This window comes from Myotis brandtii, unplaced genomic scaffold, assembly GCF_000412655.1.
Source record: "Myotis brandtii unplaced genomic scaffold, ASM41265v1 scaffold604, whole genome shotgun sequence".
Taxonomy (NCBI): domain Eukaryota; kingdom Metazoa; phylum Chordata; class Mammalia; order Chiroptera; family Vespertilionidae; genus Myotis; species Myotis brandtii.
In genome coordinates this window covers 2,915,433-2,939,443 of record NW_005370286.1, presented here as the reverse complement: position 1 = coordinate 2,939,443, position 24,011 = coordinate 2,915,433, and the positions used below count along the sequence as shown (strand labels likewise).

The window sequence follows — 24,011 nt, the reverse complement described above, 5'->3', positions numbered from 1 at the left end:
TTTTCAAGATCCAGGTCCCCAGATAGTGGGCATTTATGAACTGTGGCTCCCTCAGTTCACGCCTCCATCACTGTATCCGATGTTGCCATAAGGCCTCCAATCCAATGCAGATGCCCCACCCACGTTAGACAGTGGGGAGGAGTGGCAAGCACTGGCACTGGGCCAGGCTGAGGACGGGCTCCCAATCTGAAGACCCCGAGGAGGCCACCTGGCAAGGCCTCCGCAGGGCAGACAGGTGAGACTCGCTGCAGGAAGCGGGTGCGGGAAAAGAACCATGAGGCAGAGGCGCGGGACAGGCCTGTCTCGGAGCCCTGGGTGTGAGAAGTCTATACCAGCCCTGCTCAAGAGCACTTTCAACGTTTCAGGCAAAACCACTGGATTGTGTGGCCGATTTTTTTTAAAGGCAAGGTTCCTATGCTATAAGCTTATATTCACCTATTAGGATTTTAAAATGAGATGTTATAGGTAAGCAGTATATGACTGTATCTACAAAGTGCAACGGGATATTAAATCACAAAATATAAGAGTTTCCAATATTTGGTCTTGGACAACCTTTCATGATCAATTCTATAAATAAACAATCTCCTAAAATCCTGCTTTCTTAATACAGGCTTTTCTCACCTAAGTGGAAGCAAGATATGATTTTGTTCTCTTAAATTGCAACTTACTTACTCCAGAATACAGGTAAAACATTGAATATGACACCAATAAATTAGTGAAATTTTGTTACTACTGTAAATCTGGAAATAACAAGTTAATAGAATTATGTTCCTAAATTTATACCATCAAACCAGAGGAAGTGTGTAGCTCTGTATCTCTACCGAGCCCCGAGGAGGGAGGCGCCACAATACCAGAGGCCTGACAGAGACCCCAAACCTCCAGCTGTGGTCGTGTCAACAGCTGGTCATATGGTTTCTCAAAGGCCCTGCTAGTGAGGACTCTGACACACACATAATGAAGTCTACTTCCCATGCACCAATCCTCTCTCAGCTCATTAATGCACCCACCTTTTAAGGAAAACTGGGGGAGAGGAGTAAGAACAATCCAACCACGTTCTTAGAAGGTTCCAAGTTATATTGTCTTGAGTTATAACATTCTAATGTAATTATACCATTTTCGCTTCTAGGAATCATCTCGTAATGTAAGGAATGACATGGCTGGGCTGAGATATTTAGGAAGACATTTCCAGCAAGAGCTGAATTTCAATCATCCTCCAAACACCACATGCTGTCTTTGTTTTATTGAGATATTTTATCTGAAGGCACTAAAACCAACCAATTGCTTTTATTATGTTACTGTCAAGTATCAACTCCACTACACCCAATAAAGAACCAATCATTACTCTTAAAACATTAAGATGAAGTCATTTGTAAAGACTATCAATGGAGACTTTCTTACACTTATGATGAATCCATTATAAACAAAAATGCCAATCTTGAAAACACAATTCCAGAATGAGTACAGTTCCACTGAGGACAGATAACAAAGTACCAGGAGCTTAACGGCTATGCTATACCAAATGGATGAAAAGTGAAATCGATTACACTGCAGGTCTCTATAAATAAATAAATAAAGCCGATTTCTCCCCTGTACGTGGACTCAGACTCCTGTACCAACAACAGAACACTCCGATCCATTCACCTCAATGGGCTGAACTCTTTAGAAAAGGACTGATGATCACCCTCCAAGTGTTATGCTTATTTTTTCTTTCTTCTTCTATCCATTTCCTGACATCTTTAACAGAAGCAGGGATATCTTCAGTCTTTTGAGCAACTGAAGACTTAGGAAAAGACGCACTGTCCTGAAGAACTCTGGCAAGGCAAGTTACATGTAGCCCATGTTGCTTTTGGTTTCCCATCTCTTCTTTGCTTCAAATCTAAAATGAAGAACATAAACATCTCAATTTATTTCTAAAATATGTCACTAAAGTAACATGTTCACTAAGTGCCAAAGTAAAATAAACTTAAATGTTCACATACTCCACTGATTACAAAACACACATCAAACAGGATGAAGAAATGCCTCCTCATTTACAATCTGACACACATCAGCACGCGTACAAAGACAATGAGTAGCAATTACACACGCGGACCCATAAAGCGTGTCACAGGATGTGTCCATTTCTAGGAAGCTGGTGGCGTCACCACTAAAAGCCGTAAACTTACCCCCACGCAAGTTTCTTCTTTTTTCGAGCAGCCTGTGAATTTTCAGCTTCCTTTTTGGCTTTTACAAATTTATGGCAGGCAATCGCTTTGGCAATTTTTACACCAAGCTAAGAATTAGAAAGAAGAAAAAGAAAATGAAAAGTGAAAATAAATATTCCAGCTAATACAAGACTACAAACACTTGAGAACTTGAGGGTCAGAAAGCTGTGCCCAGAAATGAGAAATCCATATGCTCCGGACGCCTTGAGCAACCAACTATAGGGCTACACTGATGTGGCCCATTGCCTCCCAGAGAACCCTCACCGGGCCCGTCTCCTGGGTGGAAATGCTTCCCAAACTGAGGCCCATTGAGGGCCCACAAAGGTTGTGGTGAAGATCTGCAGCGATCTCAGCAAACAGGAGGCCAAACAGTTTACCTGATGAGACTGCACAGACTGACAGACACCGCGTGTCTTCGCTATGGGCCAGAATTACAGCTGCTCAGCATGGTCAGCAGCGATCTCAGCAAACAGGAGGCCAAACAGTTTACCCAATGGACTGCACAGACTGACAGACACCGCCTGTCTTCGCTATGGGCCAGAATTACAGCCGCTCAGCATGGTCACACCAGTTATCTCATGCTGCCCAGAAGCTCTGACTGGCAGTCAGAGATGTCATTAATAAAACCTGAGAAAGCGAATGACCCACTTGTATGAGGGGCAACAGCTTTTAATGCACTGACAGGTGAAAAGGCTGAGCACCAGGACCACAGGACCGAAGTCTTCCCTCCGCTGGTCCCTCAGTTCATAGTCCTCACACCCATCTGCCAGACTATAAGGTCCAATCAAAATGAAACCTCCTGCATGGCTGGCATGGCTGTTGTTGAGCCTCGACCTATGAACCAGAAGGTTACTGTTCGATTCCTGGTCAGGGCACATGCCTGGGTTGTGGGCTCAATTCCCAGTAGGGGCCTGTAGGAGGCAGTCAATCAACAATTCTCTCTCACCTTTGAAGTATCTCTCTCTCTCTCCCCCTCTCCCTTCCTCTCTGAAATCAATTAAAAAATATATACATTTTTAAATAATGAAACCTCCTCCTCTCCCACGCTGTCTTCTCTAACTCAGCCACCAGTCTTTGCTGCTGCCGCTCCAGCTCTTAGCGACTACAGCCACCACACTGCTTTCCCAGCTCTGCTGCAGGGCCGCCCTCAGGGGTGTCTCCAGGACAAGCGTGGGATCTAGTCTGAGCTAACAGTGCCTGTCTATGTGGACATAAGAGCCCAGGCTAAACAACCAAGGCGAAAACTCTGGTGTTTCTTACCTTTCCTATCCCTGTACTCAACGACCTATGCCTATTAGTGGACAGCAGACTTAACATGTTAAGCCCCCAAGTCCGTCACTGGTGACTGACACTATATGTTCCGTCCAGAAGACAAAAGAGGCTGGGCGCTTAACGTGTTAAGCAAGAGTAGAAAGGACTGGCCGCCACTTAAAGTCAACTATTGAAGCCCAAGTGTTAGGAATCTGTTTGCCAATAATGAGACTCAGTAGGTGGTTAAGAGCGCATGTGTAAGGAGAGAGGCCGGTTGAGCACTGAGGTCTGGCATGCCTGGCATTTCTTCCAGTTGATCCTGGAGAAGTTTCTTTGGGTGAAACGAAGGAGTAGGAATCAAGCCTGCCTGGGGTTTCTAAATCAGAGCAAAACTAGATCTGATTTTTCAGTGGAGGAAAGTCTATAGCAGTGATGGCGAACCTATGACACGTGTATCAGAGGTGACACGTGAACTCATTTTTTTGGTTGATTTTTCTTTGTTAAATGGCATTTAAATATATAAAATAAATATCAAAAATATAAATCTTTGTTTTACTATGGTTGCAAATATCAAAAAATGTCTATATGTGACACGGCACCAGAGTTAAGTTAGGGTTTTTCAAAATGCTGACACACTGAGCTCATAAGGTTCGCCATCACTGGTCTATAGAAAGAATGAAAACAAACAGAAGCAGCCTGACAGGTGTGGAAGTGGTCACACCAACAGGAAGGTCATGAAGAAAAGACGATCGAGTGTGACTTGAGAGCCCGCGGGAGAAGGCAGACCAGTTTCTTCTCAAAATTCAAACCAACATTAGCGGCGCCAACACTGCCGCCATCCCCTTTCTCACGAGGATGACATGCATCTGACAATTATAAGGGCACATATGCATCATTCTACCAGGCACTGCTCTAGGCACAGGAGCTACAGCCCTGGACAAAAGGACACATTTTCAAACTGTGGGCCTGGGAGAGGGGTTTCCAGGAGCACTGCTTCAAGACTGGGCCTGTTCTCTTGATTCTCTTTTCACTTCCAGTTCTTTATTGCAGAAAAGTTCACCTAAGTCAACTAAAGAAGGCTAGGAATCAAAGGGCTGTCGCACATCCCCAAAGAGGAAATGAAACTCTGAAGGATGCTATGGGATGATCTATTAGGATTTCCTATCCATGAAAAACTACCTGTTTATCATAAGTGAAAAAGCAGGCTAGCACCTGTCAATGCTGCAGTATCAAAGGAATCCCCATTTCACTGGCTGAACTTTTCTTTCTCGTTTCACTTAAAAGTCAGCAGACGGGCAGGGCTCTCCTCCATCTTGTGGTGCCAGCGTCTCAGCATGTGGCTTCCGAGCCGAGTTCACCGTGGCAGAGAAAGAGCTGGCCAGAGGGTCTCACCCTGGCTCCCAAAAGCTTAAGTCCAGAAGTGACACACGTCATTTCTGCTCCCAGTCCTCTGGTCAGAGCTGCTCATATGGTTCCACCTAAATGCCAGGCGGCTGGGAGTGCAGGAGAGCAGTAAGTGCACTCAGTAACAGCCTGCCGTCATAAACGCAGCTCGCTCCCTATGACTGAGATGTACTCTGGGCCTCTCTACATTCACCTTGAGTGTTCAGTCTCTTCCCTGTCCCCACTTCCAAAGGGTAAAACACAGGACTCCGGATTTTTCTACTTAACTATATTCCTATGCATTATCTATCAAATGTAAATTCTGCCAAGTAAACTCCCCAACGAAAGTACCACTCAGCTAGTTTATCTTGTATTTAAACTGAGCTTATACGTTTTGAGTATGAAATAAAAATGACCCAAAACATATTTGCCATGTACCATTAACCATGGGACCAAGTTATTTTCTAAAACTGTTATATCAATGTTGTGTACCTTCATGTGCTTAAAATAAATGCTCCCCTTATTCTTGTGGAGACTATGAAGAGTGGGAATATGTGGACGTGAGGAAGAACAACAAGATCTTCTGTGGAAGAGAGTTGAGAGGAAGCTCATTTCCCAGGCAAGTTGACTAACCCGAGCTCCAGAAGATAAAGGAATATCGTGCCATGTTTCAGTATTACAAACAAATAACACGGGCCAACAGGAATCCCCCTTCCCGTCTGTAAAAAGGAAAATGCATCTTCATACCCAAGTAAACATCACAAAAGCTTGGTCAATAGTTTTTATATTAAAAAACGGTTTCGGGTCATCAGATAACCATAGCAACACAATGTGGGAAGAAAAAAATGTTTAATGAATAAAAATCCAGACAGCATTTCTTGTATGTGTAGCCAAAGTATCAGCATTTTCCATATAGAACATCCAATATTTTGCTGCATTTTAATTAAGGTGTCTAAACATTATCACAAAGAACTGCAAATTGGTCAGAGCAAGCAGTAAGGAAAATTAAGCTCTAAAGGCTTTTTATCACCATATTTCAGGAACCAAGGGTGTAAAATGTTCTAATTTGGGATATATTAAAAGCCATAAAAGGTCTTTCAAAAAGATTAATGGTACTTTGCTTGGATTTAAGATAAGGGCTTTAGCTGGTTGGAAAAGCAGGGCCCTGGCTGGACCCTGGAGGCATTCATCTTTACAGCCACTTGGAAGATTTGTAAAAGCGTCTGCATAACCTCAAGCAAATGCTCAGCGACATTTTTTTAATTCCTTTCAATTTTACAGGTTTAGCATGTGTAAATCATACTGGGTTATAAAACAGATATAATGGCACATCTTGTAACATAGTCGAGATTTTTAAAAGACAAACTTTCACAATCAAGTTAAGTTTTTCTTGCTAAACCTTGCCATTCTAGAGTTTGCTGATAATCATTTGAAGCATCTGATTCAAACAGCTTAATCTAACCCAACTGTAAAAACTTCTTATCCATTCCATAAAATATTTTACTCATCTCAAAATTACTAGCCTGTAACAGATTTATAAAGTTTTCCTCCCTTTTGGATACTTTCAAGGCACTTATTTAAAAATACCAATTATCATACTTTACCTTTTTATGAAATAATAGGTCTCTATGAAAAATATTTATGCCATTCTCTTTTGTTCTTTAATTAAATGAAAACAGATGTTTTCTGAAGTAAAGCGGAACCATTACTGGAGTACTTAAAGTGTCAAGGTCTTTAATTTTTATATCAGTTTGGTCGACAATTCCTGATTGTCTTTACTCAAGCTCAACATTAATGTCAAGCAAGTTACCTAGGAGACGAAAGAGATCAAAGAGACAAAAACCCCTCCAATGTCTGATTAATCAAGTCTGCAAACAGCTTATTTCTTTTAGCCTGCATGCAAGTATGAAAATGAGATTCTGGGAGCCGAACACTGTGCAGATTTGTTCATTCTTATCAGAACAAAGCCAGCGGCAGCTTATTTCATGGATCATTGGCACTGTCATCAGCGCTACACAGAGCGGGTGACAGCTCCTCATTTTGAGGCTTGAACAAAATTAGCAAAAAGTCGGCACAAATTAGCCTCTCATCTTTTTGGTAATATGACATTATTCATTTACTTTTTATCCAATTTTTAATTTTTTCCTTGTCAGCTATCCCTTTCTAGTCTCTTCCATGGCATCCTAAAATGCCGCCTTATAAACAAGCAGAGAAACAGCCAAAGTTGAAATGACATGCAAAGTTCAAAAAGCAAATAAGGGGGGAAAAGCACTTCCAATGATTTATAACGCTTTGTTTTTTTATATAGCTTTCAAAACTTTGCACTAATATTGATAAACAGCTCAGAATGCCATGCAGTTAAAGAGTTTTAGAAAACTGGTAGTTTATTTCAATAAAGACAATGACATGGCTAATTAAATACGGTGTGTGCGTTGGTGAATTCTGGATGTCTGCATCGGGATTGGTACCGTCCTCTCCAGGGTCATACCTGGGATGCTGGAGCTCTGGTAACAGCACACAGGCTACCCCATAGCTAGTCATTTAAACTCAGACTTTAAATCAAATCATTTCCTCTCTATTCAAAAAATAGCCTCATTTCATTGTCATCTAAAAATGTGCATGCACAGCTTTGCAAGTTTGTGCACATCTATCTATGTGCATGTACAACTGCACAAACACCTATTATTTAATACCTACACCTTCATATCAACTAACCCAAATAGTTTTTATTTCTAAGTATAACCCAACAAATCCTGTTTTTAAAACACATCATAAAGATCTATTATACACAAATATCATATATACTGTGTGTATGTCTGTGTGTGTATGATTCACCTTGCAATAGTTAAAAAATGTATTTGGCCGGTGATATGTGAGAAGATATACTTTGATTCATATAATCAACTTCGATTTCATAGTGCAATAGCTTATATAACACCTGTTTTAATGATGACTATTAAGGCTTCCAATTATAAGTAGATTACAGTACTCCAAAGGAGGGAGAAAAGATGTTATACTATTGAAATTACTTCTGGAAATAGACATTTATATTCAAACAACTTATCCATTCATAAGGGGGAAAAAAGCATTAAAAAATTAACCATAAGCTGTTAGATGCTTTACACATTCCCCATAAGAAAGACAGTTTTTTTAAAAGAACTGTAGTGCTGTTTTCAGCAATTTCTTTATCTCTGTTCTTCTAAGTAAGAAAGCTTATTAACAAGCTTTGAACTTAAAATCACATTTACAATAATGTGCCATCAACAGTTTTATAAGCTAATTAGAAAAAGATTAATTAATGACTGGCTGCTAATAAAATGGCAATCATGAAGAAAGAAACCGAGGGTGCTAAGCTTCAACTACCACCAATTAAGAGCTAATTACAAACAAATTATATATGTGTTTTGCTGTGGGCTTTAATTTACTAAAATGGTTTTAATTAAAAGAGAAAACATGCTGATTAATTGAACTGCAGAAAAAATCTACAGTATAAACTGTGCTTTGTCTCTCTCTTTAATTAGACTTGTAACATCTGAAATCTTTTTTTAAGGTTTTTTAAAAGCACAGATAAACATAATGAAAAGGGAGCATAAGGAACACCATTCTAGGTGATCATCCACTCATACCTCAAAGGTTAAAACATCCTCAATGCGATGAATCTAAGCAAGCGAGGAGAACCCACACTCAGTACCATTTTTGCTTTTCCCATGTGAAAATGCTCCAACTTCAAGGCTGCACACAATGTGTTAGTGAGAATGAACATATGTTGAACCTCAATGTAAAGGAACTCAATGAAGTCTTTCCTTACCTGCATAGGAATAGTTTATTTTTCATACCTTGTGCTAATTATTCATCTATGTGAGATAACTGAATTACTTCTAAAAACTAAGGAGAACAAGGCTTCAAAAGTATTTAAATCACCATTTAAAAGCCTCCCATTCTATGCGCAGACTACAAAACGATACACAGGCGAACATTTAAATTAAAAAGCCACTAAGACAACCAAAGTTAATGAAAGGGAGTCAGTTCTAGATGATCCTTGACAGACACATACCCGCCAGGGGGCTGAGAGCGAACTTGCCCAGGAAGCTGATCACGCTGCTGACCAGCTGACAGAAGCCTACGGACCGAGTGGGAGCTCTTCTCTCCCCGGAGCCCTGTGTCCTTTCCCACTGCTACTCGGTGAAATGTATCACACAGAAAATGGCCCTAAACTCTACTGTCTAACTGCCAAAAAAAAAAGAAGACAGAAGTCAGAGTAGTAAAATTTCAAAGAAGGCCATAAAATATATTTAGCAGGCATTAATGACTTTATAATGAAATAATGTATTCTTCATATAAACCCCTGGTACTAGATTAACAGAATAATGTCATTTCTACAAATATAAAATAATGAAATGGAGATATTTAATTGTAAATTCTTAATATATACAAATGAGTAATATTTAATGCACTTTTACTTTGTTTACACAATCTTCAGTGGCTAGAAATCACAATAATTAAGAAAATGGGAAGTACCTGCCATTCTTCATAAGGTCACAGGTTCTTACAGTAGCTCACTGGAATATATGTTCAGCTTCATATCGAATTATTTTACTTTGGAAACATGGTTAAGATATTTCTACCCATTCACAAAAATAGGAAGAAACTACTTCTGCTCTCTGGATTATAGAATTAAAGGTTTAGAACCACAAAATTTCCTTCATTGTAGTAGTCTTTCAGTTCAGGTTCTTTCACGTGATGTGAACACCTTTCCTAAAATGTTAGAGCTCTGAAAATAGTACAAAAATAGGAAGAAACTACTTCTGCTCTCTGGATTACAGAATTAAAGGTTTAGAACCACAAAATCTCCTTCATTGTAGTACATCTTTCAGTTCAGGTTCTTTCACGTGATGTGAACACTTTTCCTAAAACGTTAGAGCTCTGAAAATAGCATTGATGGGCAGTGACTTTAAACTTACCAAGTTTGGCAGCATTTCTATTCCAAAAATGTAAACAAATGTTTCATTTCTGGACTCTAGATATGATAATGCTTCATGTGCTTTGATAGCTAAACCTATCAAAATTATTTGGGAAGAGGTGGGTTTTTTTTGGGGGGGGGGGGTCTCAAAGAGGGGGCAGTAATTCAAGCTCTTATTCCATCAAGACAACATGGCACGTACATCACCATAAAACTAAACCAGAATAAAAAGGGTGAACTGTAGCCAGAATCCTCACAGGGAAACGAAGCCTCACAGTGAACTGTACTGGGAAAATTCTGAAAGCCAGAATAAGCACTCTGGATCCGAAGCATTTCTGATGAAGGACCACTTCTTAGATGTTCGTACAAAATGCAAAAACTATCCTTCAATGTATATATACCCCTCTTCAATGAGAATGCCTTCAGATTTTCTAGGAAACTGCTCTAAAAACAGAGCTTTATGCTCCAAATTAATAACCTGCCTAAATTTAAGACAGCACTTAATGTGTTTAGCTAGGAAAAAATATAACTCAATCAATTCAAACTTTTTTTAAAGGCCATTCCTACCTTTGTTATTTTAAATATTAACAAACTATTATTATTTCAACATTAACTTTACCTATGTTTTAGAATCCAAACATTTAAGTAGTCTATTTTAAAAACTAAAAACGTAGTATTTTTATCTATTAAAAAGTAGTATTATAATGGGATATTTTTATCATTTATACTGTGAGACCTTGATTAGGTTCTAAAAAAATACTATATCCAACAGCACTAATGATGGAAGTCATTGCCTTTGTCCTGCATTCACAAACTCGAGCAAAAAGCTTTAAAATATCAACAGTTTATATCATTACTCCAAATGAATGTTTTAGGCTTTAGCAAAGATGTGAATATCAATACCTTGCAAATTAGTACAAATATGTGTGTGTGTGTGTATAAATAATATTTTTAAAAAACAACTTCTTAAACAGTTTCATCAGTATGACACAAACCCAAGTATATTTTTCACTTCATCTCTCCTCCAAAATTGTAGGGAGTCCCAAAGCAACATTACCACATGGCAAAACCAGAGGTAACAGCACAATCTAGGCTCTAAACACTGAACCTGTTTCTATACAAATTCAGATCACAGACATCCTTACGGTTAACCTAAGGCAGTGATGGCGAACCTATGACATGCGTGTCAGAGATGACACGCGAACTCATTTTTTGGTTGATTTTTCTTTGTTAAATGGCATTTAAATATATAAAATAAATATCAAAAACATAAATCTTTGTTTTACTATGGTTGCAAATATCAAAAAATTTCTATATGTGACACGGCACCAGAGTTAAGTTAGGGTTTTTCAAAATGCTTCCCTTAGGTCCTAAGGGAAGGTGATTCTGGAGAAAAAGTGCTTGCTGTGTCACAACCACAGGGTACTGACAGCCTTATTTTGGCATATTTTGGAGGAACTGTATTCAAGGCCCATCCCCAAACATTGTTCTACTTTTGGCTTCATTTTTCTCAGTACTGGTCCTACCCTATTGGTTTCACAGGCTTATAAATGTTAAACATCAAAAATTAGTTTCACTTATTATGGTTAGAAAAGGCTTACAGAACTCTGGGATCTGTGCCTCTGAGCAAAGGCTTTATCAGCTGGCCCCAGTCACTGCTTCTTGAAAAAAGAAAATGCTCCTGATTAAAAACCAACATACCTGATTTCCAAAAGGGTACTCACCACACATGTATACATTTAATTACAAAGGGTTTCTGTCCCAACTCACAATTACCTCCTTCTCAAAATCCCATCTCTCATCTCCACAGTGTTTGACAGCAAAGGGATAAATATAAAAAATTAAATCTCAAACTAAACTATTTATTAAGAAATTCCATCTTGATTACTTTATTCTTCAAGGGCACTTAATTAACATAGCATCAGTATCTTTCCAATGTCTGTGTCTGAACAGCAAACACCTTCCAGATGTTTTCCCACTTATACAAAGACAAGAATAGGACTCAAATTATTGTCTTCTTTTCATCAGAATCCTCAACCCACACTAAATAAATTTATTGTAGTAGAACAAAGCATTATATTTGTATGACTGTAAAAAGGGCACTTGAGAAAAATGTTTACTATCCTTACAAATGCTGAAAATACCATGTATTCCTATAGCAATCGCATTTGTCGTAAGTGTGACAGAAAATAACAGCCCTTAAAATGGAAAGCACCTCATCTGTATGATACAATTCCCACTTCCAAAACAGCAGTGTGACAAAGCAAAACACAGAACTAGAAACCGAATACCCGCCAAGGAAACATTCATTTCTGAAGCCTCCAAGGCACATGTCTGTGCAGCCTCACGGGCAGCTTCGCAGGCAGAGAAAGGAAAGCTCACGAGGAACACGGGCGAGGCAGACAGGTGGAGTGAACAAGCAGCCGCTGCCTGCCACCAGCCACAGGTGACCCGTCTCCTCCCAGGGCATCATTTAAGCTTCAGGAAAGAAAGATAACTTCTAAACCCCTAAGCCTCACTACTGGACATAAAAATACAAACCTCACAAAATACTTATAGCTAGCAGCCAAAAATAGAAAACAAACAAACAGCCATCGATAGATTTTTGACATCTAATGATGTAAGAGTGAAATAGTATTTCCATAGAAAAATCTGTTAAAATAGTAATTTCATCACTCGTCTCAGTTAGAAAATGCTCACCTGTAGGTGAGTAAGAAAGAACAGTATACATGGCCAACAGTTTACACAGATGACTGATGCTGCTGTCCACATACTCGAACCCCATGGACCAGTTACAGCTTAAGAATAAAATGAAGAAAGGGAAGAGATGCTAAAAGTGAAAGCTATAGTAGCAAGGACAAAAAAAATTTACAAAACAATAGCAACAACACCACATATACCAATATGAGCTCTTTACTCAAAAAAATTTACAAAACAATAGCAACAACACCACATATGCCAATATGAGCTCTTTACGTGTGCCCTTGCCTAGCAACACCTGGCAGTGATTCCTCCCAGAAGGTGCAAGTCAGAATCTTCCAGAAGCCTGGTACTTGGGAAAAGAATATTCAATATATCTATTAGTTTTATACTATAAACTATACCTTTTTTTTTTTTTAAAGACTGAAAATTCTTTAGAGCTGAGGGAAATGTGCAGAATATGAAATAAGAATGCATTCTGGGGAGCAAGTGTTAGAAAAACATTGAGAGATGTGGCATTACAACACACAGAGTTATATCAACTCTCCTCCGGGAGAGTTAAACTGAGGTAATGATGCAAACAGAAGAAAGCTAGCCGCTAGCCTTTTCATCATAAGGGGCAAAAAGGTCTCTGAACTAGGTAAAATCATGCAGTATTTCCACCGTAAGCTTTAGACTTAATTTAAAAACATTAAAAACAAAGATATTTGTAAATAAATGGCAGAACAAGAGGGAAGAAAATGGACTGGAAGGAAAATCGTAGGTCAAAAATCTGAATACTGAACTTACTTATGATCATAAAAAATGTACATTCATTTTAGAAAATTTGGAAATAAGAAAGGTTTGACTTACCTCTCGGGTAGCTAGCTGGTTGCTGAGCTCCTCGGCCTTCTCAATATTCCACTCTTCCACAGCCTGGTCTATGCTCTTTTCAAGGCCCGACTAGAAAGAAACAGAACCTGAAACTTAAAGGCAGAAAAGACAGGCAAACAAACATTCGCTAGCAAAGACTATGTAGCAGGCTACAGTTTGAGAACCACTGACCTAAGCAATGCCTTCCGTTCCTCCAACATCTTACCTTGTTTAGGCTTTCCCCACCATTTCTTTCGACTACTTTCACATCTAGGTGCTTCAGCAATGTCAGAGAAAGTCAAATAACTCAACCCACTGGCTTCGCTAAAAGCCCTTTATCCAATCCAGCTGGGTGGGCTCTCAATTCTGCCCTTGACAGGCTCCACAGGCCTCTACGACACGTTACATGTCTCTCCCATTACTCCAAATACCCTCAACCCCACCTCCTTCCTTTTCAGACTGTAACTCTACCCCCACTTTACGGGAGCGGGAGAAGGGAGGGAAAAGAAGAACCAAGGATATGTATGTCCTTTCTACAATCTTCCTCTCATCCACCTCAAAAAAGTTATCTTCAGGTATTCTGTTCTTCATTCCTTACTGCCCCCAGGAAAGAATCATCTCCCTTGCAAGACTAACCCCACCTCCTGTGCTCACCACAATCCCATCTGCTTTCATGCTATCCAGAACCTTGCTCTTTAAACTTCCTACCCCCTCTCTCTTCATCTTTCTTTCATCCTACAAACAAGCTTGTCCTCCCCGCTCTGGACCAGGGACTAGATGGGATGACTCAGCCTCTTTCCTCAAACTCATTTCTTCTTATGTTAGCACCACTTCTCTCTCTTCTAAAACACTCTGACCAGTTGCCCTGATGTCATCTCATTCCTTAACCCTCTAAGCCAGAGTCTATGGTCACAGGAGACACCAACTGTTGTCCTTTTACCTGAGCATCTTTTATGTTAACTACATCCACGTTCTATCCCCCCCAAATATCTATCTTCAATCTCCTTTGAAGTCCCTTATCTCTTGTTGCCCCTTAGTGACAGCACTCCTGTGATTTCTGTGACTGACCCCTTCTTCTTACTCTCATTTCACACCATAATTCAATCCTAGGCCTTCAATTAATTCTTATAAGCTGCTTTGGATCTCTATATAATTTAAAGCATCTGACCTTTCACCTTATCAAAATCTACAGCTCCAGCTACTTCCTAGTTATCTTCATATTGAAGGTAGCGTCCTCCCTTTTTTAATTATGTCTAAAAACAAGTTCCTCACTCCCGCCTGCTCCTCCTTTAGAGCTGACTACCCTATCAGTCACCCCTGATAAAATCCTCAGTCAGCTTCAATGCCTCCAATTCTGTGCTCTTAATTTAACTGTTTTGTAGTGTCTCTCATTTCTCCTTTCTGTGCTTCTTCAGGGCGTCATAATCTCGTTTGAAAGATTATAACCATCTCCAAAGTGGTCTTCTATCTTTCTTAAGCGGATACCATGTCATTATCCAGCTTAAAACAATACCACTTTCTTACTCCTTTTGAATAGCACCCAATTCCCTTCATAATAGGATCTCAGTACCTGTACCTGGAATATTTTAATTAATATTTCTTTTTACAGTCAAAATAAACTATTTTCATTTAAGAAATACTAAAACAATGGCCTCTCCTTCCTACATAGAACATTAGGTATCTCCTCAAATGCCACTGAGATATGTGAAAACAAAACATTAATATCAAACTTTAATTTTCCCTGCACCACAAATTCTGGGGTAGCCTGACACCTCCACCCGGACCTGCTCTCCAGTCTTTCACCTCAGCAACCTGGTCTAACAGCATCCATTCTCGAGCCTGTCCTGCGTATTCCACATGGCAGCTCTGCTGTGTCCCTCCAATTAGGTAGGCTTCCTGAGATACGGATCATCTGGGTGCCACAATCCCTTACTCCAGACGTAGAATAACACAGGTCAGCGAGCAGAGAGGAATCCAACCTATTTTTTCCACCAATGCCCAAGAATAAACCAGTGGTCTGTTTATTCAGTCAACTTGCTACTTCCCTTTGGCTACCATGGATGGGCCACAGCTTACAAGTTAATGTCACAAAGGGGGAAACAGGAACATTCCCCTCTTCTAGAAACTTGTATGAACTGCTGAGCCTAAAAATATACTTTTCACTTAAAAATAAATCATCTAAAATTATAAATGTATCTCTTCACCATCAATCAACCTCCATTACCCAGCCGTTTGGAGTAGCGTCTAAGGGAGATGGCATAATATCATAGAATAAACACTGGATTAGGAGTCAGGAAATGTGGTCACAGCTCTGGATAAATGAGGTACTTAATTCTTAAGTGTCTGTTTCATTTAAAAAAACCAGTTATTGGCTTGGATGACCAAAACCCTCTCCTAGAAATAAAATCCTAGAATTACACTTACATGTTCAACTTTTTTTTAGCTCTTTTAGAAGATATTAACATTCCAAATGCTTACATTAGTACAAAATCATCCTTAGGTAAACACTTCCATCACCTAGCACCATAAGCTAACAGCACTTGACAAAGAGCATGGCTGGTGAGGTCACAGTCCAGCTCCTCTACTTGACAAAGCTGGAACCACAAGTTCACATGTAAAATTCTGTTGTGTGAGTTCCTAATGCACATGCCCTCAATGATGCACCACCACCCAATGGGTGAAAATCAGGTTTTTCATGAGAAATATTGATTAATAAGAAAATGGTAATGATCTCTATGCACACAGTCATCTACAGTAATGACCCACGAAGGAGGCACACACAAGGTACAGTATACCTGGGCTTCACCAGGCAGGACCCTGTGCTCTAGCCCTACCACTCAGGGGTCTGTTTTCATGCTGCTGGAATCTGTCCATCATTCCTGCATGTGAATATGTAAGTTACTCATGCATTCAAACCTCTACTCAGTATTAATCATCTATATAAAGACCGACAACTCCCAAATGTGTTTCTAAAGCTGACTCTCCTCCAAGCTCCTGCCTCATTTTACCAACAGTCTATTCTCCTCCTGCTTGCTGATATCACCCACGCCCCACACTGAACTCTGGAGGCCCCACTCTAAATCTTCTCCCCTCCCAAGCTTTCCCACCTTCATAACTATTATCACTATGCTTAAGGTAAAACCGTGAATGGCTCTTTCCCTCCTCATTCTCCAAATCCTCCCCACTACCTCCCAAACAATCCAGAGGCAAATCCTGTCAATTCTATTTCTGCCGTATACCTCAAATCCTCCCACTGTTCCCCAGCCTCAGCAGCAGCATTCTTGTCCAAGATGACCTCATGCCTAGAAGGGTCTCCTAACTGCTCTCTTCTCACCTACTTTTGCTGCCCCACAGTCCATTCTCCACATAATAGCAATCTTTTAAAACATAATTTAGATCATGTCACTCCTTTTAACTGAAAACCCCTGAATGACTCTCAAGTGCATTGTCACTAAAACCCAACTCCTTTCTCTGCCCCTGAAGGTCCCAGAGTTTGCTCCCTACTTGCCGGCCTCTCCAGTCTTATCTTGGGCCCCCTCCTCCTCACTAACTGCACTCCAGCCAGGCTGACCCAGTGACTCCAATGTCCGATGATGAACGACTCTTTCCTCCCTAGGATCTCTATCCTTTGATTAAGGGACCAGTGACTGATCTCAGAGGTCAGCTCAGGCCTGGAACCAGGGTGCCACAGACACTGCCGTGCCCATCCCATCCCTTCTGCATCCACCTTTGCAGGACCTGCTGGTGGAAGGAGAACTGAGAAGATCTAGGGCAGGGGTCCTCAAACTTTTTAAACAGGGGGCCAGTTCACTGTCCCTCAGACCATTGGAGGGGCGGACTATAGTTTAAAAAAAAACTATGAACAAATTCCTATGCACACTGCACATATCTTATTTTGAAGTAAAAAAACAAAACGGGAACAAATACGATATTTGTATTTACATGTGGCCCGCGGGCCGTAGTTTGAGGACCTCTGATCCAGGCTATCACTCCGCACTAGCATTCCTTATTTGGATGGTTCCTTCCCTCCTTCAGGTCTCAGTGAAATGGCATCTTCTGAGAAAGGTCTTCCCTGACCACAACAAGCTAAAGTGGGCCTCCATTTGAATTTCTTCACAATACCCCATTCATTTCCTTCTTAACAGTTTTTGTTAATGATTTGTAACTATATTTTTACTTCTTTATCTAGCACCTTGTTTGGCACATAGAAGGCATTTTAATAGTCACTTAATGAGAACTACCTTTGGCAAGGTTAATTACAAACATTTTCTACTGAGTAATATAAGATGCAATAAAAAAAAACACGACACTTTACCTTCTCAATTTTTTTCTTTTTAACAGGGGGTTCAAACCTGTCATTGACTCCAAAATACTGAGTAAGTTCCTTCAACTGGGTTTCACTTGGGGACTGTTCACTATAAAAAGATAAACAATATGTTTTGCACTAAATTTTTATCTTTACTGTTTTTAATTGGTTACTACAATTATATTACAACAACTAGTTCTTATGTTTCAGAGGTAATTAATTTATTTGTACAAATTCTACAAATACTAACTAGAATAGACAAATATTTTCAATTCCACCTACCTATGAGATTCTTCTTCATTCTTCAATTTACCTGAAAAGAATTCACAATGTTAATAGCTAAGTATTTAGTTGTTATTTCAAAATTACATTTATTAAAAATTAATGAGCTCAGTTAGTCGCAGTTTAACATTAGCACTATTGACAATTAATCTGAATTAAAGCAAAATACCTTTTCTGGAGCGTTTTCTTTTTTTCCTTCTGAATCTTGAAGATGAGATTTTCTGTTCAGAATGTTTTTTATGCAATTCTTGAAATTTCTACATAAAAGTAAAAAAAAAAAAAAGCAAATATATTTTGAAGCAACACATACATCAAAAAATAACAAGTAATAAAACTATTATATTCTAGTATTTATAAACACATATTTAAGTTCTTCATGAGATACTAAATTCTCCAAGGCTCTTTCACAACCTGAGTTTTCATCTTACTTTATTTCTAAATATTTCTAGATAAGTCAAACTGATAATCTGAGAGTAAAATTCAATGACTCATAGATAACAAAAAGATAAATTAAGATAGAAATTCCTCCTGTATCATGTTAGGCAAAGTAGCTAATCTTACTAAATGTTTTCTTCCCCTATTTATGAAAAACAAAACAAAAATGAAAGCAAATATCTGAATAGCCAATGGAATGACTACAGACCCACCTGGTAATAAAAGAATTCTGGGTGAATTTTCCTACCTATTACCTCCCAAGAACATGTACACTCTGACCATGGCAGAGAGACACAGGCTATACTAGGAACACATCAGAGAAAACCTACATTCCATATATGTAAGGGAACTCCAGAAGGACACTCTTCATATGCATTCACATTTGTCTCTGCTTCAGTGTTTGGTCCCTCTGCAGGGAAATCTGTGATCTCTGTTTCTGTAATGGTCCCATCTTCTTCATCTTCCTGTAAGTCAGGTCCAGAGTTCTCTATTGTGTCTTCATCTTCAGAATTCAACTCAACATCACTTTCATTTAGGCCAGGAGGTAGCAGCCCACTCCACATCTTTTCTTCTAAAGGGAAAAGGGTGAATTTAGACCTATTTAAAGTAGGCATGCAAAGAATTTTAAAACCATTAAATGACATCCCAGAGTCTAATAAATATACCTATAGTTTGGGAACAGTCCAGCTAAACTTTTTAAAAAATCTATAATGGGATATGCCCTCCATATTAAAATTAAACTTTGCTTGTATAAAAAAAAAGTGTAAAGCAGTTTAGCAAGTTGTTACAAGATACATTTATAGGTGAATGACCTAAGAATATAGGACCTTGATTCTCTATTATATGCATAATTTTGCCTAAAAAAAAGGAAATCCAGTAAAAACATCCATTGCTCGAGAATGGTAAGAACCTAACAATATGCCCTGCAGGCCATGTAAGAACTATATTACTATATTTCAAGCTATACCAACTAGAGAAGAAAACAAAATTGAATGTTTCACCTGTATTGGGATATATAAAACATTCAGGGGACTTACTACGGAGCAGGAAAACAATTATTCAAAAAGAAATTTTTTAAGCTGTACAAGTAGTTTGAGGAAAGTGTGATGGTGAAAAGGATATCCTAGATTAAAATTTTATACTATTCGCTAAACTAGTATTAAATGGAATATAGTCCTAACATTTTAACAAAAACATACTATATTTGGTAAACTAATATTAAAGTCCAAAATAATATTTAGCATTAGCTATACTGTCCATTTGTAGAAACATTAGTGTTTAATAAAAATAATGTTTAAAAATTGGAGTTGTAGTCAATTTGTTCCCATTAAGATAACTGAGTACATTTTCACTATAATGGCACAGTCTATTTTAGAATACATATTGAGCCAAATCCATTTTGTTTAAAAGTTGCCTGAAACAGAGAAGTTGGTTGTACTGCTCATGATTACTGTCAACCTGAAGGAATAAAATGAATAGAAATCTTTTCTGCTAAGTTTTCTACCCCGTATTGTGATTAATGAACCTAGTAACAAAGCCACCACCATTAATCTCTGAGACAAAGACAGCATGGGCTTTTCCATAACTCTGAATAATGGATTCCTAATAACTTTAAGGACCTCCTCCCAAATCCAAAGAATCCGATCTTACTTTCTGCCACTTTGGTCCAGACTCATCAGCTGTTAGCTCTCAGAAACATCCTCACCAAAACAATCTCTTGACTTTTTAAGAGGAAGGGCCTGACATATAACTGCTCCCACTGTAATCCTGTGTCTACCATATACTACTAGTATATGGAAATCATTTTTAATACCTCCATTTTTTCATCTGTAATAATAAGGCATACAGGCTTATTCTGAGGATTAAATGAGATAAAGCCATGAAAACATTCAACAGTATTTAGGAGGTTCTAGGGGCTCAATCAGTGCTAAGTTCTTTTCTGCTGTTATTATTCCTGTGGCTTGTGCATTTTGATCATTTCTATCACGGATGGCAGCATTCATTCATAAGGTCGTTTTGAAGTTTCTCATGTTTGAAGTGTACTCGCTTAACAATTGATGCAAATCATTGACTTCCCTGATTTCCACAGGCTGACATGAAGTTTCTATAAAAAATGTAGGTGTCTGGTTTTCTGAATAGAGCAATAGACCCAGAAACAAATCAGCATGAAGATAATGGGGCTTAAGCTTCAGGGCTCATTTGCACAAGACACTATACCTAATTTTATATTTAGAATATGTATTCCTTGTTTTTAGAGACCCCAAATTACATAGGCTCCCAGCCCCAGGAAACCTGGATGCACCCCTACACCAGCCTGAGGACTTGAAAAGCTGGAATGGAGGTCATCTTGAGACGCTCTATTAGCACAAAGGACATCATATAACATACACCAATATTAAAAAACAGATGTGATGTTATTAGTAAAAATATTTCTACTCTTCTGAAAAGCAGGGCGAGGGGAGCAATAATAAGTTTCATCATGACTTTGATACTGGCGTATAACATACCTTTAGGCTCATTACCCATTTCAGGATTTAAGTGTAGTAACAAATGTCAAATATAGCTTTAGCATAACTGGGGTTCTTCTATGCTTGAAACCACCGTTGCTTTTCCCTATCCACAGGATCTTTTGCATGCCCACTGTGTGCCAGGCACTCAAGACATGGGACAGCAGTGTACAAAAGGCAAAAATGCCTAACTTCATGGAGCCAACATTCTGCACAAATAACTCACTGAGGAGCCTGCAAAGCGGAGCAGCCCCATGGCCAGAAGCTCGACTGTAAATCAGCCAATATGGAATGGCAGCTTGTGACATGCTTTGGGCTCATGTTCGAAAACACTGTTTTCTATTCATAGCATAGACATGTCTTTCATACATTTCCAATGATACTACGTTAGGCCTCATGTTATTTCTGTTTTGGCTATTCTGATTCTCTCGTGCTTTGGACCGTCTCTCCCGCCACATCTATCAGTGTATATTCCTTTATTTTAAAGCAGATCACTCCAAATTACCTTTTCAATATGAAAATTACTCAGCCATTCCCAGGAGACGTGGCATACCAGGAAACTGGAAACTTAAGTTTTTTTAGTGCACATTCTAGCCAGATCTATACAACAGTCCCTGTATTAATACAAAACCTATCAGTTTTAAGTCTGTAATTAAAACAATTTTTAATTCAATCATTTTTGCCCCTCTTCCCCCCCCCCAAAAAGATGCAAATGATTCAGAAGCCATTTTTACTCTATGGTTTTAAATTTCACCTTCTTCATCTCATACACTCTCTACTTCAGAAGTTAAGATTATTTTCCTTTCCACAATTATTCTTTTAAAAAATTCTGTGTATACTACACAGAACACAGCTTTAGTCCTGGGCTGATACAATTTACTATGAACTGAAAATATTTATGTATCATTCTAGTCTGAATGGTTGGGTTTTCTTTTGTCCTTGAAAACCATCATAGTCACTATTTATTTAGCACACTTGGCAGATCGCAATGCATCAAGAACATGACACAGTTCAGCAATTCCTAATCTAAGGTTTTTATAAAGTTTTATGAAGATAGTAATGGAGGTCTCTAAGCTAATTTCAATATTCAAAGCCCAATATTTTTCCCCCCTCAAACAATATCAGCCACATCTACATGAGGAGACTTAAAATCAATGAAGCATTATTCACCACATATTCGTTGATCAGAAGGTCTGATTGGTAGCTACAGACCTGATTTTTATTTAAAAAAAAAAAAAAACCACACCACTAATGAATATACGTTAGTAGACACAATCTTTCAAAACATGGCACCCAGGGAGATATCAAATTATAATAAAAGGCGTTTGGGGTTGTGAAAGGATGGGGAACAGCTGGGACAGGGGAAAAGACTTGGTTTTGAATGTCAAAGATGGGTTCCTGTTCTGAACAACATAATTGTGGGCAAGACAAAGCATTTTGCCTGGTCTCCATTTTTAAGCTATAAAATGAAAGTCTGATCAGATGATCTCTGAGATGTCTTGCAGCTTTCCAATGTTTCCTTATGGATCTTAATATTATATGTGCCCAAATACTCAGCCACTTCACTCTTTGCTGCAATACTCCATTCTCTTCCAGTGAGATGCAATAGCGACTGGACCCCTCCTCAACCTAGCTGTCACAGCCAAAACTGATAGTTTTCAGTTAGTGGCACTTCACATAGGACATCCCAAAGACAAGAAAACGCATGATGACAGAAGAAACAGAACCGGGAAAAGGAAACAAAGCAGGTCATTGCTATTCATAATATACAAACGATGTGACAAGTACTGACTTACCACTAATCGCACAACCACACTTCCACTAGGAATTACTACGTCTTACAAATAAGGTGACTGACTTGTGTAATGCACGGTGATCCACTTATTTTACAAAAATGGAACTCATAACTTCAAATTATAAACTTTTAGAGGACAGAGACAAAGATTTGGAAGTGTCTCAAGAATGACTCTAGCCTATAATCCTAGACTTGCTAAAATTTGATTAAGAAATTTTTCCCCCCACTGTTTAAGTACAGAAAACCATGTAACATGCTACACTAAACTACATGTATCAAAGTCACATTCTGGTAATACTGTCACATTTGTGGCCCACCAGGCAGCTGCTTATAATCAAAACCCAAAAGATATAATCCAAGCAGTTTAATGAGTAAATGTCTCATATCTCCTGTCTCTGGTATTCCAGAATTTCAATGCCATTTTCACCAAATGATAACGTTTTATTTACCACATTTTGTATTCAATTAGAAATAATCACAGGAATCTGAACCTTGTCTGATATGAACTTAACCTTGTATAATAACCATAAGCCACCACCCACCCACCAATCTGAAGAAGGTGTTAAATAATTTACATGATAATCAGTTTCTATGGCTTGGAATAAGTTACTTAACTAAAACACTTTTAAACATGTATCATCAACACTATCAACAATCAAGAATTTTTTTTAAAAAAGCATGTATCATCAACATTAATGTAAACATGTTTACTTTCATAAAATAAACGTGTGTTCCCGCTTCTCAAAAAGGTAGGAAGTACAAGCGAATCACGGGCCTGCCTTCGGATTTAAGTTACCAATCCGATCACCCAGAAAAACAAACTATGGATGCATGTAGCAGGACTCTGCACGCACACACACGTTTTCATTAAAGAGGGTGTCTGTCTAGCTCAGCCGTGGAAAACACACTTCCTTAGACCCAAGAACGACGTGCAGTTAGCCAGCAGCACAGCGAGGCTCATTTTAAGCCGGACGCCGCTGGGAAAACACTTACGTTCCCGACGGCAAGAGGGTGGCTCCAGCGGGGGAACCTCTTCCTGCTGGGCCGCCCCGCCCGGAACTCGGCGGGCCTCTAGGGGCAGCGTCACTCCGGTCCCCACACGGGCCCCCGCCCCGGGCACCGCACTAGGTGCCGAAGGTTCCGGGACGGGAGGTCTAGCCGGCGGACACTCCCATTAACTGCAGCTCTTTCCCGGGACACAGCCATGGTAAACGGAAGACTGTTTCCCTAACCGAAATCCCCGTCCCCCTCTCACCTGGGCCGGGCCGGGCGGGGATGGAGAACCCTCTCCAACCCACAGGCTGGGGAAGGCGCTGCGACGCCCCTTCCGGCACTT

At 39.3% G+C, this 24,011-nt stretch overlaps 1 protein-coding gene across 4 annotated transcripts in view; it reads right to left on the bottom strand.

Moving 5' to 3' along the window:
• Positions 1 to 1,056: 1,056 nt before the first annotated feature.
• FAM204A (family with sequence similarity 204, member A) overlaps positions 1,057 to 24,011 on the bottom strand; it is a 23,211-nt gene continuing 256 nt past the window's right edge. The window contains exons 2-9 of one of the 4 annotated variants that reach the window (XM_005879682.2): positions 21,386 to 21,494; positions 18,703 to 18,944; positions 18,108 to 18,195; positions 17,939 to 17,969; positions 17,666 to 17,765; positions 13,351 to 13,440; positions 2,166 to 2,272; positions 1,057 to 1,876 (exon numbers count right to left, since the gene is read on the bottom strand). In XM_005879682.2, coding sequence (XP_005879744.1) covers positions 1,825 to 1,876; positions 2,166 to 2,272; positions 13,351 to 13,440; positions 17,666 to 17,765; positions 17,939 to 17,969; positions 18,108 to 18,195; positions 18,703 to 18,936 — 702 coding nt within the window. In that variant the 5' untranslated portion in view covers positions 18,937 to 18,944; positions 21,386 to 21,494 and the 3' untranslated portion in view covers positions 1,057 to 1,824. Of the gene's footprint in view, positions 1,877 to 2,165; positions 2,273 to 13,350; positions 13,441 to 17,665; positions 17,766 to 17,938; positions 17,970 to 18,107; positions 18,196 to 18,702; positions 18,945 to 21,385; positions 21,495 to 23,668; positions 23,754 to 23,930; positions 24,006 to 24,011 lie in introns of those variants that run through there. The other 3 variants (XM_005879680.2, XM_005879681.2, XM_005879679.2) reach the window with 3 other exon arrangements.